This window comes from Leptonychotes weddellii, chromosome 4 (assembly GCF_054177405.1).
Source record: "Leptonychotes weddellii isolate Sample4059 chromosome 4, ASM5417740v2, whole genome shotgun sequence".
NCBI classification, from domain to species: domain Eukaryota; kingdom Metazoa; phylum Chordata; class Mammalia; order Carnivora; family Phocidae; genus Leptonychotes; species Leptonychotes weddellii.
Window position 1 is genome coordinate 133,426,379 of NC_138372.1, and position 22,877 is coordinate 133,449,255.

At 37.8% G+C, this 22,877-nt stretch overlaps 1 protein-coding gene across 4 annotated transcripts in view; it reads left to right on the forward strand.

Moving 5' to 3' along the window:
- The window catches only part of DPY19L4 (dpy-19 like 4), a 67,474-nt gene that overhangs the window by 29,036 nt on the left and 15,561 nt on the right, over positions 1–22,877 (forward strand). For all 4 annotated transcript variants that reach the window (XM_006729766.3, XM_031024220.2, XM_031024221.2 and 1 more), the window contains 9 exons: positions 916–1,039; positions 3,562–3,696; positions 6,638–6,769; positions 6,866–6,964; positions 7,718–7,791; positions 11,680–11,838; positions 12,766–12,885; positions 18,831–18,951; positions 20,985–21,041. In XM_006729766.3, coding sequence (XP_006729829.1) covers positions 916–1,039; positions 3,562–3,696; positions 6,638–6,769; positions 6,866–6,964; positions 7,718–7,791; positions 11,680–11,838; positions 12,766–12,885; positions 18,831–18,951; positions 20,985–21,041 — 1,021 coding nt within the window. The remainder of the gene's footprint in view (positions 1–915; positions 1,040–3,561; positions 3,697–6,637; positions 6,770–6,865; positions 6,965–7,717; positions 7,792–11,679; positions 11,839–12,765; positions 12,886–18,830; positions 18,952–20,984; positions 21,042–22,877) is intronic.

A 22,877-nucleotide genomic window follows, 5' to 3' on the forward strand; every position in this document is an offset into this window, starting at 1 on the left:
AAGTAATATCCTGTACCATAATTCAGTTGAACTAAATTACATGCAAATATATTCCTCTCCATGATTTAGGAGAGTTATACAGCAATTTTCATAAAATTTGTAAGGCAGTAGTACCTTTGTTTCTGTGTGGAAAAGAGCTATTGAGTGTATGAATTCCAAATGTAATGATTGTAGGAAAGGTGGTCTTCTTGAGGTGTGAGGATATGTACAGGAGACAACCTGCTGTCAATGCAAATTGAGGAGAAACTTAGGAAGAGCCTGGAAAGACATTCTGTATTTGTGATTGTGGGAATTTTTAAAGGTTTCTGGATATATCACATGAAGGTCTACTGTAACGGTAATTCCAGGACCTGCTGATTGAAAAGATTATTAAACTAGATATCAGAAGATATGCATTGTAATCCCAGTTGCACCACCTATTAGCTGTATGACCTTGATTAAGTCGTGTCACCTCTCTGAGATTCATATTCTTTAAATAAGGGAGGATAGGAACTTTGGGTCTCTGTCAGTCCTGCTAATTATGTAATGCAGATTGTACTCTAGAGAAGGGTAGCCATCTCATTGAGGGAAGAGAGAGTGGGAGCTGAAATCCAGTGTCCTCTGCCACAAGCTATGTGCCCTAACATCAGATGTATCTGCTCAGAGCAGGGGTGCCTTTTTCAAATTTTCATAGAGGCCCGCTAATTCACCAAGCAGTACACAGCAGCGCTGAGTCTTCCTGGAATGGAGGGACTGGGGGCTGCATGAGATGCTTAATTTGCTCAAAGATGCTGTATAGACAGTGGCGGCTGTCTGTTCTTACCTCACAGGATTGGTATAGAGAACAATGAGATTGTGTGAAAGTGCTTTGAAAAGTTTTGTATTACACAAATATCATGTCTTGCTATTTTGCTGTTCGTCTGTGGTTTACTTTAGGGTAGATACAACAAGAATTGAATACTCCATTCCTTTAAGAGAAAACTGGGCACTACCATATTTCGCATGCCAAATTGCTGCACTTACAGGCTATTTAAAAAGCAACTTAAATACTTATGGAGAGGTAAGATACAAATTTATTTGTCACAGTTAATTTTGATGTGTTGCAAATGTGGTATAAAATTTTAAAGTTAATCATATTAAACAGTTAAGTTATAATCGGTGAAGCCTAATTACTACATCTATAAAGAATATATTTAGGTAGTCCTATTATATAACACTGTTAGTCGAGTCTGATAGATGGTAAATTATTTTAAGGAAAAAGATGTTATATTGTTTCAGTGCAATTACTTGACAAAAATATATGAAGAATATATTATTTTGAAAATTAGTCTCATTAATTTACCATTTTCTGTAATATTGATGGCTTTTAGTCATTGCAAATAAGGAAATATTAATGAAGATACAAAGAGTGACTACAAATGGCAGTAATGTTAACTTTTATGGTAGCACTGCCTATTTTCTCTTTTCTGTTTTTCTGGCAACCACTGCTCTGTTCTCTATCACTATGACTTTGTCATTTTGAAAGGTTATACAAATCGAATTATATAGTATGTTATCCTTCAAGACTGGCTTTTTTCATTTAGCCTAATGCCCTTGACATCCATCTGAATTGTTGCCTTCTATCAATAATTTGCTTGTTTTCATTGCTGAGTAGTATTACAGCAATATGTGTATTTTATTTTATTTTATTATTATTTTTAAAGATTTTATTTATTTATTTGACAGAGAGAAAGATAGCGAGAGCAGGAACACAAGCAGGGGAAGTGGAAGAGGGAGAAGCAGGCTTCCTGCCAAGCAGGGAACCCGATACAGGGCTCGATCCCAGAACCCTGGGATCATGACCTGAGCCAAAGGCAGACGCTTAATGACTGAGCCACCCAGGCGCCCCAGCAATATGTGTATTTCAGTCACATATTTTTTAGTTTGCTTCCCATTCTTGAGGCTAGATCTTGTGGTCCCAGTTGCATAAAGATATTGAAGCTCAGATATTTTGTGCAGTTATCTGGAACCATCTAGGGACATCTGTGGTTGATTACTGAAACACATTTAATGTGTCAGGTAATATGTATAAAATAGTTCACAATAAAGACAGTTGAAAATGAAGTGAGCAAGGTAAGGGGTAGATAAGAGTGCACAGATTTTTGAAAATGTTCAAAGGAACAAAGCTAGAAAGGAAAAACATAGCTAATTGTCCAGATTGTGTTTGACATATATTTCTGTCTTATCTCACTGCATGTTCTTTAGAGTAGTTGAGAATAAACCCTTGGAATTAGCAATTTGCTTCATTATACTGTAGTTTTTTCCCTAGTATCCTTGAAGTAATATCCACATGTCTAGTAGATTAATTAGGCTGGATCTAGATCTGAGCCTTCATTGATTTCTGGAACTGGTTTCTCTGAGGATGATGGTTTCAGGCCTTGTTATTACAGTTCTGGTTGTTCCACATTAGAAGTTTCCAGAACACTTTCTCTTATAGCTGTGGTGATATGAAGAGCAGAAGCTATGTGTTCTGTCAGTGCTAAGCTCTTCTGGGCCTGGCAGTTGGTATTTATTCTTTGACCAACTGGTAGAATTTTTCCATCTCTTACATTTTGTTCTCTGGTCTTAATCTTATTCAGGGTGCTGGAAAATCCTTATATCTGCTGATGGCCTGAGGTATTTCTGACTCCGAAATTTATCATTGAGTATAGTCAGCTGAGTCTGAAAGATTAAATTTTAGAGAGTATGGTTGTTATCTCAGGTTTGACTAGACCCTTATTGCCTTTCTCCTTTGCTATTCTTATCAGAGCAAAGTCATTTGACATCATGGCTGGTGGAAAAATTGGGAATAAAAATGCAGATCCCTGGAGGAAGTAGAGGTTGTGAGAAATATACTAAGGAACAGTGGATTTGTCAGACTTGGTTTCTCACTAAGGGATCACTTGAGAGATGACATTTGGAAGGACAGAAATTATTTCAGCCAAGTACTTTCCAGGCAAGGGCAAGAAGTCCTTGTGTTTAGTACCTTAGCAAAGGAAAAGAGAGTTTTACATGGTTGACAGTATAAGCACTGGGGAAAGGTAAGGCACGCTTTCGCTGAGAAGCAATAAAAAAAGCACTGGGCTTTTTTCCATGGACTGTGTAATAGACTGAGATGTAAACAGACTATTTAAATGGAAACTCTTAGGGAAATATGAAGCACCACAGAAGTGAAAATATTTTCTAGGGTGAATGGAGTTACTTTCACAATAACAAAAGCCCATCAGCCAAGTCTAGAAAAAGCCACCATTTTCTTATGCTTATTACTTTACCTCTTTTGAGATGAAAGTGTACTGAATTTTTTCCCTTTGTCATCCTGAAATTCTCAATATGATGTTGAACTTTAAAGGACAAGTGGTTCATTTCTGTCTGTGTGCTTTATTGAAGATCTTATTGTTTACGTAAGGGTTTAGCAATAATTATGTAATTTAAAAAAGAAGTTTCTAGAATTATATAGCTTAAAGTAAAACCAGTAACAGAGCTTCAACTTTGAGGTAACAACCTCATAGATTTCTATAGTAATAAAGCTACTGATACTTAGTTTCTTTCTTTTGTTTTCCCTAGAGGTTTTGCTGCTTGTTGATGAGCGCTTCAACTTACACGTTTATGATGATGTGGGAGTACAGCCACTATCTCTTATTTCTTCAGGCGGCATCTCTGTTCTTGCTAGATAGCTTTTCACTGGAGCAAAGTGACAAGGTATTTTGAATTTTGCGGTTGTGATTTTAAATCCAGAGAATAAATGTTTTTATAGTGTTGTATCTTAAGATCATTTAGCTTCTAAGCTTTATTTTGAAATATTTTAATAGGCCCTGACTTATAATTCTACGCAAAAGATTGCTAAACTCATTCTCCCTGCCCTTTTAGAAACACTTTGAAATTCCCTTAAAGAAGGTCTGCTTAACCAGTCAACCATGTGCTTCTTCTCCATTTCTAGCCCTTGCGCCTTCCCTTTCTATTTCTTTAAAAAAGAAAAAGAGTGAAATATAGAACATGCACAAAAAAGTATATGTATGCTGTGTATATATACCGTGCAGAATAAAATATGAGTATTTGACCATCCAGGCCAAGAAATGGAACATTGGAATACCCAGAAGTCCCTCTCTTAATATTCCCAGTCGCATCCTGCTCCCTCCCCAGCAGAGGCTTGCTGTCCTGAATTTTGTTACTCCTTTCCCCTGTTTCTTTATGGGTTTTACCACTTATCTAGATAGTCCTTAAAAAATATGCTGTAAACAATGTATTGTTTACTTTTATCTGATTTGCTTTTGAGATTCACTCATGATGAGGTACAGAGCTAATTTCATTCACTTTTATTTATTTATACATTTTATTGTTAATGGACACTTCATTTTTTCCAGCTTATTGTCCGTATAACCAGTGCTGCCGTAAACATTCTTACCTGGCACTAAGTGCAAGATTTCTCTAGAGTATATATCTCATAGTGGAATTACAAGTCAAAGGATATGTGCATATTCAACCTAACTAAATACTAAGCCTTTGTCCAGAATGGTTATAGCAGTTTATATAAGTGCCATCAGCATTTGGTTCCTTTCTTTATCTTTTTCTTTTTCACCCCTCTCTCATCTTTCTTTCATTTATAAACATTTATTAAGTATTTAATATGTTGTCCAAGCCAGAAATTTGGGGATCTTCTTTTTTTTTTTTTAAAGATTTTATTTATTTATTTTAGAGAGAGAGAGAAAGTATGAGCAGGGGGGAGGGGCAGAGGGAGAAGCAGGCTTCCCGCTGAGCAGGGAGCCCGACGCGGGGTCAGGTCCTGGGATCAGGACCTGAGCCAAAGGCAGACGCTTAGCCGACTGAGCCACCCAGGCGCCCCAGAAATTTGGGGATCTTCTTGCTCTTTCTTTTCTTTATCCTGTATATTTAGATGATCCAGAATCCTGATGAATACAAACATTTAGGTTAATTGAATAGAGAGAATTGAACATAAAGAATCATTAATCAAATATAATGTCATTATCTTGTTAATTGAAAGGGTAGTAAGAACCCAAAAGTATCATAGAGGTAGCAGTTTGCAGGAAGCAGCTACCACCACCAGAGCTGAGGGAGCAAAGGGGAGAATTTGGAATTATTAAAACTTCAAAACTTCGGGGCGCCTGGGTGGCTCAGTCGTTAAAGCGTCTGCCTTCGGTTCAGGTCGTGATCCCAGGGTCCTGGGATCGAGCCCAGCATTGGGCTCCCTGATCAGCAGGAAGCCTGTTTCTCCCTCTCCCACTCCCCCTGCTTGTGTTCCCTCTCTCGCTGTGTCTCTCTCTGTCAAATAAGTAAATAAAATCTTAAAAAAAAACAAAAAAACCCTTCAAAACTTAGAGGAGGGACCCCTGTGGAGCTGAAACTCAGACTTCTAATGCAGGGCCACTGCCCAGCTTTGCTGGTGTGTCTGAACTGGAAAGAAGGGCCCCATGGAAATGGAACCCAGACCTCTGTGAATGGGGCTCTGGCTAACTGGCCCTGGGGTCTCGGGGGCAAGAGAATGTGATAAAGCTGGTTCTTCAAGTGTTGGACAAACTGCACCTGCATTCAGCTGCTTCAACTAGAAGGAATTGCTCTGTCGGAGTGAAGAAGTACTGCCGATAGGATACTGCCGATAGGATACTCACAGGAACTGCAAAGCAGACAGGAGGCCACTAGCTCCTCCTTTCTCCCCCAACCTTGTAATCTCTCTCTAGCATTTCATATTGACAGAGTTTAATAGTGAGCCAACTGGAAAAGCAGAAACATAGATTGCAAAATCTCCAGCCCCAGCGTTACAAGGCAGGGAGTAGAGGGACAGGTTGGGACTAAGAGACAGTCACTCAGTAACTGGCAGACATCTGCAGAACCAGTATCCAAAATCAGGAAATAGAAAATTTGCAGCACCTGGAAGATCCCATTGTGCCCTCTCCCAGTCCTTGTTTCAGCCTCCCAACAGTAAGGTATTTCTTTTCTTAATGGCTCTGGCCTCTTGGGGATATTTTTCATTGTTTTTCTTTGCTTTCTTTCTTTTTTTTTCTTACCTTTACCACTCTGCCTTTGATTTTCCCCTCTAACTAATGCCTATATTTTGTCTTAGTTTTCCCTTTCCAAAAGGAATTAATCTTATGATAGATTAAATTATATTACTGAATTTTAGAAAAGAAATCTTCTAAGACATGTGACTTTCCTGGGAGATCATCTATTAGGACATTGAATTTAACTTTCTTATGCTCACTTTTAAATGGACCAAATCTAAAAATACTTGTCTCTGGTGCTACATTTCATGGCAGTATGTTTTCACTAGGTAGGTTTTCGGAACTGCTGCTAAAGATTAATTTTTGATTTATGCAGTTTGATGTTGTATGGATGGATTTTAGTAACAGGGCAAGCAAAGTAAAATTAAATCAGGGTGAAAGCAGGTACATTCAGGCTGATTTAGATGTCCATGGTTTTAAAACTTTTTACTTTGTTTATGAAAGTAATAAATTCGTTATATACCATAACATTAAAAATACAGATTGAACATTTGTAGGATACTATCCTAAATTATAATTGGGTATTTATTTTATAATTGGAGTCAAATCTGTTCTAAATAAAACTAATGAAAAGATGTACAAATAAAATTCATTTTATTCTCATTTATCTTATTTTGTCCCAACAGGTTCATGAAGTTTATAAAATCTATATATTTTCTCTCTTTCTGGGATATTTACTGCAGTTTGAGAATTCAGCTTTATTGGTATCTCCTTTATTAAGTTTAGTAGTGGCCTTAATACTTGCTAAGTGCCTTCAGGTAAAGAGAATTGCCTTTTTATCATTCTTGCAGTGAATTTTTTAATTGTTAATTTTTTATACCTCACTTCTTTGTTCATGATTTTTCCCCCCACAGCTGAATGTGAAGAAAGGAACTTGTATAGCTAAAATAATGAAAGTGATTAATTTTTACTTGGTGTGTACTCTGACAGTGACACTGAATATTATAATGAAGGTAAATAACTCTGCTGGTGAGATTCATGTAGTAGAGTGAGTTGGATAATGAAATATACTGGCCTAAATTTTAATGAGAATAATGAGATAGCAAAATAATAGAGTTTGTACGGTAAAATTTTGAGTTGAACAATGATCATACTTACAGGAAAAATAGGATTCTAATTCTTTTCTAGATATACTTAAAAGATACACTTTATTTTCCATTTATTTTAAAATGTCATCATTACCCAATTAATTAACATTAAGTAATTTAGTAAATTGAGACGAGTAGAAGTTTTGAAAAGAGTGGGTAAGTTACTCAGAGTGCCTGGGTGGCTCAGTCGTTAAGCGTCTGCCTTCGGCTCAGGTCATGGTCCTGGGATCGAGCCCCGCATTGGGCTCCCTGCTCTGCGGGAAGCCTGCTTTTCCCTCTCCCACTCCCCCAGCTTGTGTTCCCTCTCTCGCTGTGTCTCTCTCTGTCAAATAAATAAATAAAATCTAAAAAAAAAGAGTGGGTAAGTTACTTAAGTTATGCAGGGTACGTGGAAATCTTACTACCCCATTATAGTTTTATGATTAACTATAAGGTAATGTGATTGACTTAGGTCAGTAGATCTTCTTGCTTCGTAGTTATACCAAGTATTATTTAATTCATTTTTAATTTGTATTTTTTATTTAATAGTCCTGCTGTGTTTTCTCTTTCTAGACAGAAACATATTGCTGTGAGCATAGCTAATAGTTCTTTGTTGTAACTAGTGCTTTTTTCTTCCAGATGTTTGTCCCACACAAAGAAAATGGGCACATGCTGAAATTCCTTGAAGTAAAATTTGGACTAAATATGACTAAGTAAGTTTTAGATTATATATAAATTTACCTAACTCCATACCACTTAAAAGATAAAGAGCAAAAATAATCCAAGGAGTAGTAGACACATAATTACATACCACTTAGAAAATAAATAATTTGGAATATTATAATATCTAGAAGAAATGTAACATTAATATTTTTTCTCATTTAAAAAAATTTCATTTAGGGGCACCTGGATGGCTCAGTCAGTTAAGCGTCTGCCTTCATTCAGCTCAGGTCATGATCTCAGGCATCGGGCTCTCTGCTCAGCAGGGAGTCTGCTTCTCACTCTCCCTCTGTACACTCTCTCTCTCTCAAATAAATAAATAAAATCTTTAATAAATAAATAAAATCTCATTTAGGTGTTTTATAAATTAGATGTACTTAAGCCTTAATAGCATCACAGTGTTTTGAGGCTACTTTCTCCCTTGATGTGGAACAATGATATAATGTAAAGTCAGAATAAATTAAAGATTTAAAATGAATAAAAAAAAACCAATGTAATTTTTTTTTTTTTAAAGATTTTATTTATTTATTTGAGAGAGCATGAGAGGGGAGACAGTCAGAGGGTGAAGCAGACTCCCCGCCGAGCAGGGAGCCCGATGTGGGACTTGATCCCAGGACTCTAGGACCATGACCTGAGCCAAAGGCAGTCGCTTAACCAACTGAGCCACCCAGGTGCCCCCAATGTAATTTTTTTAAAAAAGATTTTATTTATTTATTTGAGAGAGAGCGAAAGTGAAGGAGTTCACAGGGGGAGAGGAAGAAGCAGACTCGCCCCTGAGCAGAGAGCCTGATGTGGGGCTTGATCCCAGGACCCTGAGATCATGACCTGAGCTGAAGACATATGCTTAGCTGACTGAGCCACCCAGGCGCCCCAAAACCAATGTAATTTTAACCAGTACATCAGCAAAATGCTTGCATTATAAAGGGGTGGGCAGTAAGATATCTATTTCATAGCAAAGAATCTCATTTTGGGTCATAATAGTGGATTAGATCAGAAGCCGACTAATTTTTAACCGACTGAGCCACCCAGGCAACCCTAGAAGCTGACTTTTTAAATTCAAGAGTAATGTTGTACCTTGTCTTTGTTAGTTAAATTCATTTTTTAAATCCAAAGTGAAATAAATGACTTATGTATGATAATGTCCACTTGCATAACAGAAAATATATATATATTTAAATATTTTATTTTATTTTGACAGTGAGAGAGGGAACACGAGCTGGGGGAGTGGGAGAGGGAGAAGCAGTCTTCTCGTGGAGCAGGGAGCCCGATGCGGGGCTTGATTCCAGGACCCTGGGATCATGACCTGAGCTGAAGGCAGATGCTTAACGACTGAGCCACCCAGGCGCCCCCAGAAAATATATATTTAAATACACATTTTTCTAGTTCATATAATATACCTTAGAACCTTATTATCATTTGCTATGATTACATGGGATTTTAGATGCTGTGCATGGAATTTCATGTTGTAGTATATCACAGTTAACAAAGTGTTGAAACACTGGAGAAATCTTCTGAAGTGTAAGTCATATGATATCTACTAAGGTAAAAGGATCCTTTAAGAGGCCATGTGCTCCATAGGGGCAGGGACCTTATCTTTTTCAGGTATATATATAGGCCTGACATTTAGCAGGCAATTAGGAAAAATTGGTTATAGACTTCCATAATTGACTGGCCTTTTCCCCTTTCTCTTTAACCTTGGAAGACTTGAGAATACATGTAGGATTAAGGGCTGCTTTTGTCTAGCGTTTCTTAGTTGATGCTATGTAGTGCCCCTTTGCTCAGCATGTCAGGTACTAGATTTGCCTCACAGGGTAATACACTAGGTGTTTTAAGAATAAGACATGATGATGTCTGTCCTTAAGAATATTGACATCTCAATAGCTAGTTTTTATACAGTTAATGACATGAGAAGTATAAACAGTAAATGCCTTGGGGCACCTGGGTGGCTCAGTCGTTAAGCTTCTGCCTTCGGCTCAGGTCCTGATCCCAGGGTCCTGGGATCACTGGGCTTCCCTGCTCAGCAGGAAGCCTGTTTCTCCCTTTCCCACTCCCCCTGCTTGTGTTCCCTCTCTCACTGTCTCTCTCTCTGTCAAATAAATAGATAAAATCTTTAAAAAAGAAAAAGCAGTAAATGCCTTATGCTCAAATGTGCCAACTGGATATTAGGATTTGTAGTTCACCAGAATTTCAGGAAACATTTCTGTTGAGACAGACTTTCAAGAACCACTAAAGAAATATTAATAAGTATTTATTGGATGTGCAGGATACTAGGCCAGGTATTCTGGGAGATACAAAAATGACTATAATCTTAAAGTAGCAAGTTGCTTTAAGCACTATAATAGAGGGATAAATAAAGTGCCATGGGGATATGGGGAAGGAAAGATTGAGACTGGGGAACATGGGAAGAATATTCATTAAATTGAGATTTGAATTGGATCTTATAGAATTAGTAACTTTAATAGGTAGACAAAAAAGACGTGATTCATCATATGATCATATGTACAAAACATTTTGATGGCAGCCTCTTTGATACAGCTGTATTACTGCTTGACACATTGTGAAACTTCAACCTTTTTCTAAACCCAGTGATTTGGGATGCAGGCATTCTTCGTCCATCCAAGAGCTCTTCTGAAGATCATTCCATCTCTTTATCTCTCTTCCCAGGCTAGGGATTAAGGATAAAATGGATGTTGGAGATGGATCAGGTGTGAGAATGCAGATAAAATCACATATAACTAGGAATCTTGTTGATCATATTTAGCTTAAGGTCAAAAAAAGTGTATCCTGGGGGTGCCTGGGTGGCTCAGTCGTTAAGCATCTGCCTTTGGCTCAGGTCATGATCCCAGGGTCCTGGGATCAAGCCCCGCATCAGATTCCCTGCTCCGTGGGAAGCCTGCTTCTCCCTCTCCCACTCCCCCTGCTTGTGTTCCCTCTCTCACTGTGTCTCTCTGTCAAATAAATAAAATCTTAAAAAAAAAAAGTGTATCCTGATTCTTATAGCTCAAAATGTTTATGTTTCAAATTTTGTGATTTCTGTCTTAATTAGATTACTCTTTTTAAAATGGGTCCTAGGGCGCCTGGGTGGCTCAGTTGGTTAAGCGACTGCTTTCGGCTCAGGTCATGATCCTGGAGTCCCGGGATCGAGTCCCGCATCGGGCTCCCTGCTCGGCAGGGAGTCTGCTTCTCCCTCTGACCCTCCTCCCTCTCATGCTCTCTGTCTCTCATTCTCTCTGTCTCAAATAAATAAAAAAAATAAAAATCTTTAAAAAAAAAAATAATAAATAAAATGGGTCCTAGTTGAATTACTTTCATCCATATAAAACAGAACTGTCCAGTAATAATATGAGTCATGCGTATAATTTTCTAGTAGACACATTTAAAAAAGTGAAAAGAAACAAGGGAATTTAATTTTAATAATACATTTTATTTAATCCAATATATTAAAATATTATTCTAATGTATAAACAGTATAAAAATTATGAATGAGCTATTTTGTATTCTTTAGTCCTTTTCATTCTTTTTTATGTTTGAAATCCAAGGTGTATTTTGTATTTAAAGTATTTCCATTTGCATTGGCCACATTTCAGGTGCTAATAGCCACATCGTACCTAGTAGCTACCATATTGGACACTGCAGATATGGAGGTCGGACAGCTGAAATTTTTGTTGTCTTCCAGATAAAAATAGAAAGTGACACTTCCTTGAAACCATTTTGGGTTCTAGATATGGTCTTATAAAGGGTAGGACCTTGCTGTTACAAGTGAATAGATTTAGAAATGTGTTTTTTGTTTTGTCTTAGTTTTTATGGAGATAAAAAATACTTTTATGTACAGTAAGTTATACCATCTATGATTTTAATATCATGCTTTTTGTTTTCTGTAGGAATTTTACAATGAATTGGCTCCTATGTCAAGAATCCCTGCAGGCACCATCTCAAGATTTTTTTTTGCGATTGACACAGTCTTCTTTATTACCCTTCTATATTTTAGTGTTAATTATTTGTTTTCTTTCTATGATGCAAGTTATTTTTAGGAGAATTAAGTAAGTACCTATGAGAATCAATCACATTGCTAACTAATACATTATGAAAATAAACTATTTTTAATATCCTTCCAATATTTGTGTATTTGTTTTAGAATTTCTAGATCCATTCTCTTGTTATCAACATGTAAAATATCATAAGTTAACCAGCTAAATTTCAAATTTTTTATACATCTAAGTATATAATGTCTAAATTTAATGTAGGATTAATACTGAGTTAAATTGTTACAGACTTAATTTACTAATTTAGTCATATTTTTACTTAATGTTTTTTCTATATAACTTAAATGAAGCTAGTAGTGTTAAGTGATTTTAAATTATGAAGACTTCCAAAATATTTTTGTCATGTTTAAAAGTAGGTTGTGTGTAGTATTTTAATTTTAAGAACTTAGCTATTCAAATTATGATTTAACTATATTGATTTAGTAACCACTAGTTGAGTGATAATTGATCTTGGAAAAGGAACCTAAAAATATATTTTTTTAATTTTTTAAGATTTATTTATTTATTTGAGAGCAAGAGCGCACAAATGAGTGGGGGCAGGGGCAGAGGGAGAGAGAGTCCTAAAGCAGATTCCCCACTGAGCATGGAGCCCCACGCAGGGCTCGATCCCAAGACCCTGAGATCGTGACCTGAGTTGAAATCAAGAGTCGGCTGGTTAATTGACAGAGCCACCCAGGCACGCCCTAAAAATTGTTTTTATCATATTTCCTGAACTTTCATATTTAGTCTTCACAGAGTCCATTGTCTTCAGGTTTTAAAAACCATTTCAAAGACTTGGAGATGTGTAAGTTAGATATTTGACTAACAATATACTTTCAAATTTCAAGGACCACCTATATTTTTTTTTTTATGAAGAAAGTTAAGATCTTTGATTTTTCAAATACATATTTTCAAAATAGTAAAAAACATATTTCCTTTGTGTAGAGGCAAGTCCTTGAAAGAAACTATTACTCTTGAAGATGGACGAATTGGAGGAAGGCCAGAAATAATTTATCATGTGATTCACACTATTTTATTGGGCTCTCTTGCAATGGTTATAGAAGGGTAAGTGTACTTTATTGGATCTATTTCTTTTTACAAAGAATTATCCTTTCTAATGCTAATAAGTGGATACTTTCAAGAATATATTTATGAAACTATAAAAACTCAAAATCTACAAACTTTCTTAACCTAACTGGAGTTTATGGAGGTTGTTATAGTACAATGAGCTGACATTTACTTATTCACTCATTTGTTCTAAAACTATTGAATTTCTTCCAAGGGCCAGGCATTGTACTAGGTGCTGGAGGTACTGTGGTGAACAAAAGTGGACACACAATCTCTAAACTTATGTGACTTATGACTTATGTTAATGGAGGTAACAAATATTAATCACACAAAAATAAAATGACAACTTTGATAAGTGAAATAGAGGTAAATGAGCTCTGAGGCTAAGGGTTCAATAAATGATACCCTTTTCTTTGAAGTCTGGACTCAGATGAAAAATAAGACATAGGAGTATAGAATGATTTTGAACACCCAGTTTCAGTTTGAGGAGGGGCTCTCCCCACACCAACAATAAGCCATTGTTCAGGCACCAGCTGAGTGTCCTACAATTATAGTTTGACTTAATTCTGGCACTATCCACCTGGAGATAGCATCAGATTCCACAGTTCAAGGGTTCAGTCCTACAAGATTCCACCCCCCCTTCAGGTGCCAGTTGCAAATCCAGGTTATCACCTGTGCTTCTGACCAAGGCTATAAATCAGAAGTTCCCAAGACCCTCTCCTTGGGTTCAATTAATTTGTTAGAGTGGCTCACAGAACTCAAAGAAATATTTTACTTACTAGATTATCAGTTTATTATAAAAAGATAGAACTCAGGAACAGCCAGATGGAAGATATGCATAGGGCAAGGTTTGTAGGAAGGGGTACAGAGCTCCCTTTACCTCTCTAGGCATGCCACTCTCTCCCAGTCTCCATGTGGTCACCAACCCAGAAGTTCTCCAAACCCTGTCCTTTTGGGTTTTTATGGAGGCCTCATTACATAGGCATGTTGATTAAATCATTGACCATTGGTGATTGAACTCAACCTTCAGGCCCTCTTCCCTCCCCAGAAGTTTGGGGCGGGACTGAGAGTTCCAACTCCCTAATCACATGGTTGGCACCACTGGCAACCGGCCCCATCCTTGGGTACCTTCCAGAAGTTAACCATTAACACAAGAGCCACCTTTCCAATTTCATCACTTAGGAAATTCCAAGAGTTTGGGAAGCTGTGAGCCACGAGCCTTACAAAGACCACATATATGTGAGAAATATATTTGATCATCTGCATGATTCTGATTCTGATAAAGGTTGCATTAGAGAATACTTCATGTATGACCAAAGGGCTCTACTATTTTCCACCCCAAATTGAGCTTAGTCCTCAAACTTCAGGCCATCCCTTTTGAATGGGCAGAGCCTTGGTAAGTTTATGCACTTACCGACACCCACCGTGCAAAAGTAAGATACAAAATGTGGAAGCCTAGAAATGTTTGAGCTGGGTATGCTCAATTCTTTCTCTTGCATGCAAATCAGATAAATCACTGCCATGAGGAGGAGCCATTAAGGTTCTGAGGTGGAGGGTTAGGAGGGGAAGCAGGGAGAAATGAAGAGTATTGATCCTAGTATAAGATTTCTCAAGTTAAATTTCCATTAATTATGAATATAGATACTGAATCACAGTCATTATAGCAGTACCCATGGTGTTTTCCCCAACAGAAAGCTTAGCTATTTTCTTACTAATTTTTTATTTTGAAATACTGTTTATACACATCACAACTTCAAAGTTACAGTTATTAGATCTGCATTTAATGTATTAAGAAGTGTAAATATTGCTGTATAGGAATTTATTATTTGTTATCAATATTTCAATATAATTGGTTTCTTTGTAGGCCTATGTATTTTATGCATTTACAAACATTTTCTTTTTTTTTCTTTTTTTTTTTTCAAGATTTTTTTTATTTATTTATTTGAGACAGAGAGAATGAGAGAGAGAGAGCACATGAGAGGGGGGAGGGTCAGAGGCAGAAGCAGGCTCCCTGCCGAGCAGGGAGCCCGATGCGGGACTAGATCCAGGGACTCCAGGATCATGACCTGAGCCGAAGGCAGTCGCTTAACCAACTGAGCCACCCAGGCGCCCCAAACATTTTCTTATAAGACATTCATAGACTATCAGATTGCCAAACCCATGACTAGTGGGAATCTCTTTATTGAAACATGAAGCAAGAATGGTGGTTCACTCTAATAATTAGCATTCCATAATGCCTAATAAGTGGGATGAAGAAATGTATTAAGCCATGAATATTCTGAGTGATTCACGTTTTGATTTTCATTTCATTGCCTTGTAGTAGAATTTTGGCGCATGCTTTGCCTTTTTCCCCCCCTTTGTACTCTCTCAGTTTTATTTCTCTCTGCAGAAAAACTTTTTGTTATTGCCACCATTCTTTATTGTTGGACGTACTATTTTAAATTCAAAATCCTTTTTCTGAACATGTAATCTGTATTGTTCTATTATTCATCCTTCTCTAATTTACTCACTAGGCTTATAATACTGTAGATCACCTATTCATACAAATAAGATGCATAGTCACCCAGAAGGTGCCAGGCACTCTACTAAGTAGAGAGTAGGGATTAAAGAAATACAAAACTGGGGCGCCTGGGTGGCTCAGTCGTTAAGCATCTGCCTTCAGCTCAGGTCATGATCCCAGGGTCCTGGGATCAAGCCCCGTATTGGGCTCCCTGCTCCGTGGGGAGCCTGCTTCTCCCTCTCCCACTCCCCCTGCTTGTGTTCCCTCTCTAGCTGTGTTTCTCTCTGTCAAATAAATAAATAAAATCTTTAAAAAAAAAAAAAGAAAGAAATACAAAACCTACTCTTTCTTTTCAAAGAGTTCCTACCTTAGGTAAGTAAACCAAGAGTTAGAGCAAAGTAAAGTACTATGAGAAAGGTATACAAAGGGTGCTTTGGTCACTCAGAGGAGAGGTACTAACTCAATTGTAGAGGGTGGCTAGAGGAAGTCAGTTTAAGGAAGATTTCCTATATGGGGCGACAGTCTTCAGAGATAAATAGAGATTGGCCAGGCTGTCCATTTTCTCATGTGCCTCTGTGTGTGTGTGTGTGTAATTATCTAGACAGAATAAATATTCTTTGGGAACTAATAGTACAAGGTGAATGTAAGGTCAGTATGAGAAATATGTCTGGGGATGCCTGGGTGGCTCATTGGTCAAATGTCTGCTTTCAGCTCATGTCACTATCTCAGGGTCCTGGGATCAAGCCCCCCGTCAGGCTCCCTGTTCAGTGGGGAGCCTGCTTCTCCTTCTCCCTGTGCCTGTCCCTCACCCCCCACTCCTACTCTCTCTCTCTCAAATAAATAAAATCTTAAAAAAAAAATATGTCTGGAAAAATAATCAGGGACCAGATGAAGTGTTTATATAGAAATTTGATACCAGATTTGCTTTTTAGTGAGATCTCTCTGGCAGCAATGATTGAGAAAGGTTTGAGAAAAAAGATTAAAGGAAGATAAGCCAGTTAAGAATCATAATAGAATTTAGAAGTGAGTCACAATGGAAATGGAGGAAAGAGCCAAAACTAAAATATTTGGAGTTGGAAACTGAATAAGTAGCAGTAGGGACTGTGGTGGAGAGACTCTAGGAAGAGTTGCAACCCTGAAGCCAAAAGAGGAGTTTTTAAAGGGGTACATGACCAGGGAGTCGAAGGCAGAGATGTAAGTGTGGACTTCAAGGAGTCTAGCTATGAAGGGAATCAGAGTCTAAGGCAGCACTAGATGGGTGTGCTTGGGTCAGGAGGGAGAAACTTACGTGCATTAGGGGTTGGAAATACTAAGATTGTTCTGCAAACTCTGGCTAGAATACTAATCATATTTAGGGAAGTCATAGGAGAAAAACTGAAAAGGTGAATCAAGACCATATTTTTTGAGGGCCTTGAAAACCATTTAGATGAGTTTTCATTTATTTCAGTAGATTCTGGGGAACCACTAAAGATTTTTTTAACAGAAAGTGTCTTGTAATTATGTTTGAAGATTCATTTGGCATTTGGTTGGAGGAGAGTCTAAAGGTAGAGATGTTAGGGTGCCTGGTTGGCTCAGTTGGAAGAATATGTGATTCTTGATCTCAGGGTCATAAGTTTGAGCCCCGCATTGGGTGTAGAGATTACTTAAAAAAATAAACAAACTTAAAAGGTAGAGATGTTAATTAGCCGTTATTGCAATAAAATGAGATGAATACAGAGAAATCAGTGGGTTGGACATAATGGTCTAATCTCTAGAACAGGAAGTTGATGTTCCAGGAAATGTTATATATGTATAATTCAATGTGAATGGTGTTTCCTGGAGTTATAAACCAGACTAGTTTTGATTCTGGCTGACTTGAAAAATAGCAGGAATGAGGAAGTTAGGAGGAGATACTAGTTGACCAGAGAAAACTAATGCAGTTCCTTTGTCTTAGTGACATGTATTCTATATACATCCACTACTTCTCTCAAAGTCCAAGTTAGTATTCATTTTTTTAGAGATTTATTTATTTATTTATTTATTTAATTTTATTTTAAAAATTATTTTATTTATTTATTTGAGAGAGAGCAAGAGAGGGGACACAAGCAGGGGGAGGGGGAGAGGGAGAAGCAGGCTTCTGGCTGAGCAGGGAGCCTGATGCGGGTCTCGATCCCAGGACCCTGGGATCATGACCTGAGCTGAAGGCAGACACTTAACGACTGAGCCACCCAGGTGCCCCTATCTATTTATTTATTTTAATTTATTTTTATTTTTAAAAATTTATTTGAGAGAGAGAGCATGAGTGGGAGGGGCAGAGGGAGAGAGAATCTCAAGCAGACTCCAAACTGAGCAGAGCCCAATGCAGGGTTCACTCTCACGACCCTGAGATCACAACCCGAGCCGAAACCAAGGGTCAGATGCCTAATCAGATGCTTAACCAACTGTACCACCCGGGCACCCCTAAAGATTTATGTTTAAGTAATTTCTACACCCAACATGGGGCTCAAACTTACAACCCTGAGATCAAGAGCCTCACATTACACTTACTGAGCCAGCCAGGTACCCCTACATTTTTTTAAATCACCAAAAAACTAGGGTAACAGTATATAGTACCTGAAATTTGGTATTTTGCTTTTTTGTTTTATATAATTATTTAATTAATACCTACTGAAGGACAGCCAGGTTTCTAATTTTTTTGCTATTAAAACATACTGCAGTTAAAACCTTTGTATTTATATCTTTATACATTTATGCTAATATATCTGTAGGCTAGTTTACTAGAAATGGGAGTGTTTTGGGATATTTAAAATTTTTATAGGTTCTGCCAAATTACCTTCTGAGAAAGTATAGCAGTTTATATTCTCTCCAAGAGTATAATTTTACTACAGCCTTATCTGTATTGATGCTCTTACTTCATCCTCATTTTAGTAACCCACATGTCTTCTTGATTATTTAAGAAATGAGTAACAATTTGTTGTTGAAAATTAGAGGTTAAGATTTTCTTTCTTTCTTTATTTTTTTAAAGATTTTATTTATTTGACAGAGAGAGACACAGCCAGAGAGGGAACACAAGCAGGGGGAGTGGAAGAGGGAGAAGCAGGCTTCCCGCGGAGCAGGGAGCCCGACGCGGGGCTTGATCCCAGGACCCTGGGACCATGACCTGAGCCGAAGGCAGACACTTAACGACTGAGCCACCCAGGCGCCCCGGTTAAGATTTTCATTTTCCCTTAACATTGTGGTATTATCATGGGTAGTAGGACAGAACTCAGAAAAGAGGAACCAGGGTGCGTGGCTGCTCAGTCAGTGGAGCTTGTGGCTCTTGATCTTGGGGGTCATGAGTTTGAGCCCTTTGTTGGGTATAGAGATTGCTTAAAAAAATAAAATCTCAAGAAAAAAGAAAGAAAATGAGATAGTAATGATGTTCATAGGATATCTCATACGTGACTCCTTTTGTCTTTTCTAGCTTGAAATACCTGTGGACTCCTTATGTGTGTATGTTAGCAGCATTTGGTGTATGTTCTCCTGAACTTTGGGTGACACTTTTCAAGTGGCTTCGATTACGAACTGTACACCCCGTGTTGTTGGTGAGTCATTGTTATTTTGGGTTAAGTACTTGTTTCTTTTTCAATTATATAAATGGAAACCCCATTGAATACAGTTGAAATAGCATGAGTAAATCACATTATGACTTGCAGGTGAAAAAGAGATTCTGTGAAAAACTTTTTTTTTTTTTTTAAGATTTTATTTATTTATTTGACAGAGAGACACAGCGGGAGAGGGAACAAAAGCAGGGGGAGAGGGAGAGGGAGAAGCAGGCTTCCCGCGGAGCAGGGAGCCTGATGTGGGGCTGGATTCCAGGACCCTGGGATCATGACCTGAGCCAAAGGCAGATACTTAATGACTGAGCCACCCAGGCACCCCAAAACTTTTTTTTAATGTAATTTCTGATTATAAAGGCAATGCATTTAAATGAAGACAGGTAAAATAAGGTAAAAATATAAGTGAATCAATAGTGTTAGAGGCTATTAAGAATTATTTTTTATAATATTATTCTTGGTTTGACTTAGAACTATTGTATGTTTTCAATGCAAATAGAACATTTTCACTGTGCCTATTAAGTGCAATGTGTGTACAAGACAAATTAATTTCCTCAGGTAGATTACAGTCTCCCATTCATAAAAACGAACAATAAGAAGTATTGATAGGGTGCTACTGGAACACAGAGAAGGGGTACTTAATTCAATTTTGTTAGGGATTCAAAGAGTTTTTGATCTGAGATTTGAAAGATGACTTATTACTCAAATGAAAGGGAAAGAAAGGGTATTCATGGTAGAAGGACTAAACACAGAGAGGCAAAGAACATGTTGTAATCAAAGGGAATAAAAGCAGAGTCAAGGAAAAAGCATGATATATTTAGTTTCCTTGTCACATAAAATGTGAGATGGGAGAGGTCAAGAAATGAGACTGGAGAAGTCTAGGAGGGTAAGGTCATGGAGGCCTTTGAGTATTATGCTATGATGCTTGTGGTCTTATCCTGTAGGCAGTAGAAAGGCATTGAAATGAGAGAGTCAGACTTATATTTTCTCCCTATATATAAGTTTATGCTTATAGCTCTTTGAAGGATAGACTTAAGGGTGACAAACTCAGGCCAGGAAGAAGGCTGTTGCCCAAGTACTGGCCATGGTGGATGGAAGTGATAAAAGCTTCAGTATATTGAGTGTTCACCACATGTCAGGTACGGTTTACAAAACATTTCATGTGCTATTCAATGCTTACAAAGACCCTAATGGCTAAGTTTTATTATCTGTATTTTGTAGATGAAGAAACTAAGGCTTAAACTGGTTAAATAACCACATAGCTTGTAAATGTGAAAACCGTGATTTACACCCAGGTTTTTCTGACTCCAGAGCCCATTTACTTAATACTATGCTATACTGGAGTGAAAAAAATAATAAGAAAAGAAGGTTAATAAGACTTGGTGCTTCATTAAATATGGAGAATAAAGAAGGAGGAGAAATCATAGATATTTCCTAGGTCTCTAGTTTGTGTGACAATGGATTGTGGGGTCATCAGCAGACATGGGACGATAGGAAGAACAGGTTTTGGCGGGGAGGTGATGAATAATTATCTTTAGTAATAGTCCTATTGTGTTTTGCCAGTCTTTTTCCAGAGAAATTTATATGTTCGTATTTTAGCATACTTGTATATTGATATATACTGGCTGTTTTTCCTGTGTTAATTCATTGTCTTTTTGTTGTTAGCTTTTTAGGTGGCACAGTTCAGTGTCCTTTGTAAACTCTTAAACTTAAATTCCTGGCAGAATTGTCAAATATTGATTTGTTATTTGAAATATACTGTAAGTGTTACCTTTTTTATGCTCTGCCTTTAATTTATATAGTAAATATGTATGTCTCACTTTATCTCCAGCTTAATATGTCTTAAATTCATTAGTCTTCACTATTCTCACTCTGTGAACTAGGTTCCACACTGACTTCAGTTTCTCTGACTGAAAGCTTTATAAATAAGAATCTGTGATTGGTCATGGAGTCAATGTCTAATACCTCTAGTACATTCTGAAATGTATTTATCCATAATCATTTCTGTTTCAATGTTTTAGGCTCTTATTCTGAGTATGGCTGTTCCCACTATAATAGGTCTCAGCTTATGGAAAGAGGTAAGAAAATCAGATTTTTATATTATTAAAATGCGCTTTATCTTCAAGGTAGTGATAAATTTACGTGTGTGTAGCATATTTATATTGAGACACTATACCAACAACATAAAGTGTGATATTCTTAGTATGCTTAGTTTTTTTTGTTTTTTTTTTTAAAGATTTTATTTATTTATTTGAGAGAAAGAGAATGAGAGACAGAGAGCATGAGAGGGAGGAGGGCCAGAGGGAGGAGCAGACTCCCCGCCGAGTAGGGAGCCCGATGCGGGACTCGATCCCGGGACTCCAGGATCATGACCTGAGCCGAAGGCAGTCGCTTAACCAACTGAGCCACCCAGGCGCCCAGTATGCTTAGTTTTTTTATCAGTAGGAACATAAAAGAAGAGCTAAAACATTTTTAGAATGCTATGTGATGCATGTAGTCTAATGCTGTTAAAATTCAGTTTATAATTGTCAAAGGAAATGAATAAATAGGAGATAATATTAAAAAGTATTCTGGGATGAAAAACCCACAGCTAACCTCATACTTAATGGTGAAAAACTGAGAGGTTTTCCTCTAAGATCAGGAACAAGACAAGGATTTCCACTCCACTTTTATCCAACATAGTCCTGGAAGTTGGAAGTCCCAGCCATAGCAGTCAGACCAGAGAAAGGAATAAAAAGCATCCAAATTGGTAAGGAAGAAGTAAAATTTTCACTGTTTGCAGATGACATGATACTATATATAGAAAACTCTAAAAACTCCACCAAAAAACTACTAGAACTGGGGTGCCTGGGTGGCTCAGTTGGTTAAGTGTCTGCCTTCAGCTCAGGTCATGATGGGATTGAGCCCCGTGCATGGCTCCATGCTCAGCAGGGACTCTGCTTTCCCTTCCCCCACCCCTTCACCTCCCTGTGCTCATGCTCTCTCTCTCAAATAAATAAATAAAATCTTAAAAAAACAAAACAAAACGGAAAAGGGGCGCCTGGGTGGCTCAGTCGGTTAAGCGTTGGCCTTCAACTCGGGTTGTGATCCCAGGGTCCTGGGATTGAGCCCCGCATTGGGCTCCCTGCTCAGCGGGAAGCCTGCTTCTCCCTCTCCCACTCCCCCTGCTTGTGTTCCCTCTCTCGCTGTCTCTCTCTCTCTGTCAAATAAATAAATAAAATATTAAAAAATAAATATAAAAAATAAATATAAAAATATTAAATATTAAAAATAAAATATTAAAAAAAACCTACTAGAGCTAGATAAATGAATTCAGTAAGATCACAGGATACAAAATCCCTGTTCAGAAATCCATTGCATTTCTTTTTTTTTTTTAAAGATTTTATTTATTTATTTATTTGACAGACAGAGATAGCGAGAGCAGGAACACAAGCAGCGGGAGTGGGAGAGGGAGAGCAGGCTTCCCGCGGAGCGGGGAGCCCGATGTGGGACTCGATCCCAGGACCCTGGGATCATGACCTGAGCCGAAGGCAGACGCTTAACGACTGAGCCACCCAGGCACCCTCCATTGCATTTCTATACACCAATAATGAAAGAAGCAACAGGGCGCCTGGGTGGCTCAGTTGGTTGGGCGACTGCCTTCGGCTCAGGTCATGATCCTGGAGTCCCTGGATCGAGTCCCGCATCGGGCTCCCTGCTCGGCAGGGAGTCTGCTTCTCCCTCTGACCCTCCCCCTTCTCATGTGCTCTCTCTCATTCTCTCTCTCAAATAAATAAATAAAATCTTTAAAAAAGAAAGAAGCAACAGAAAGAGAAATTAAGAAAACAATCCCATGTACAATTACACCAAAAATAATAAGATACCTAGGAATAAACCTAATCAAAGAGGGGAAAGACCTGTACTCTGAAAACTAT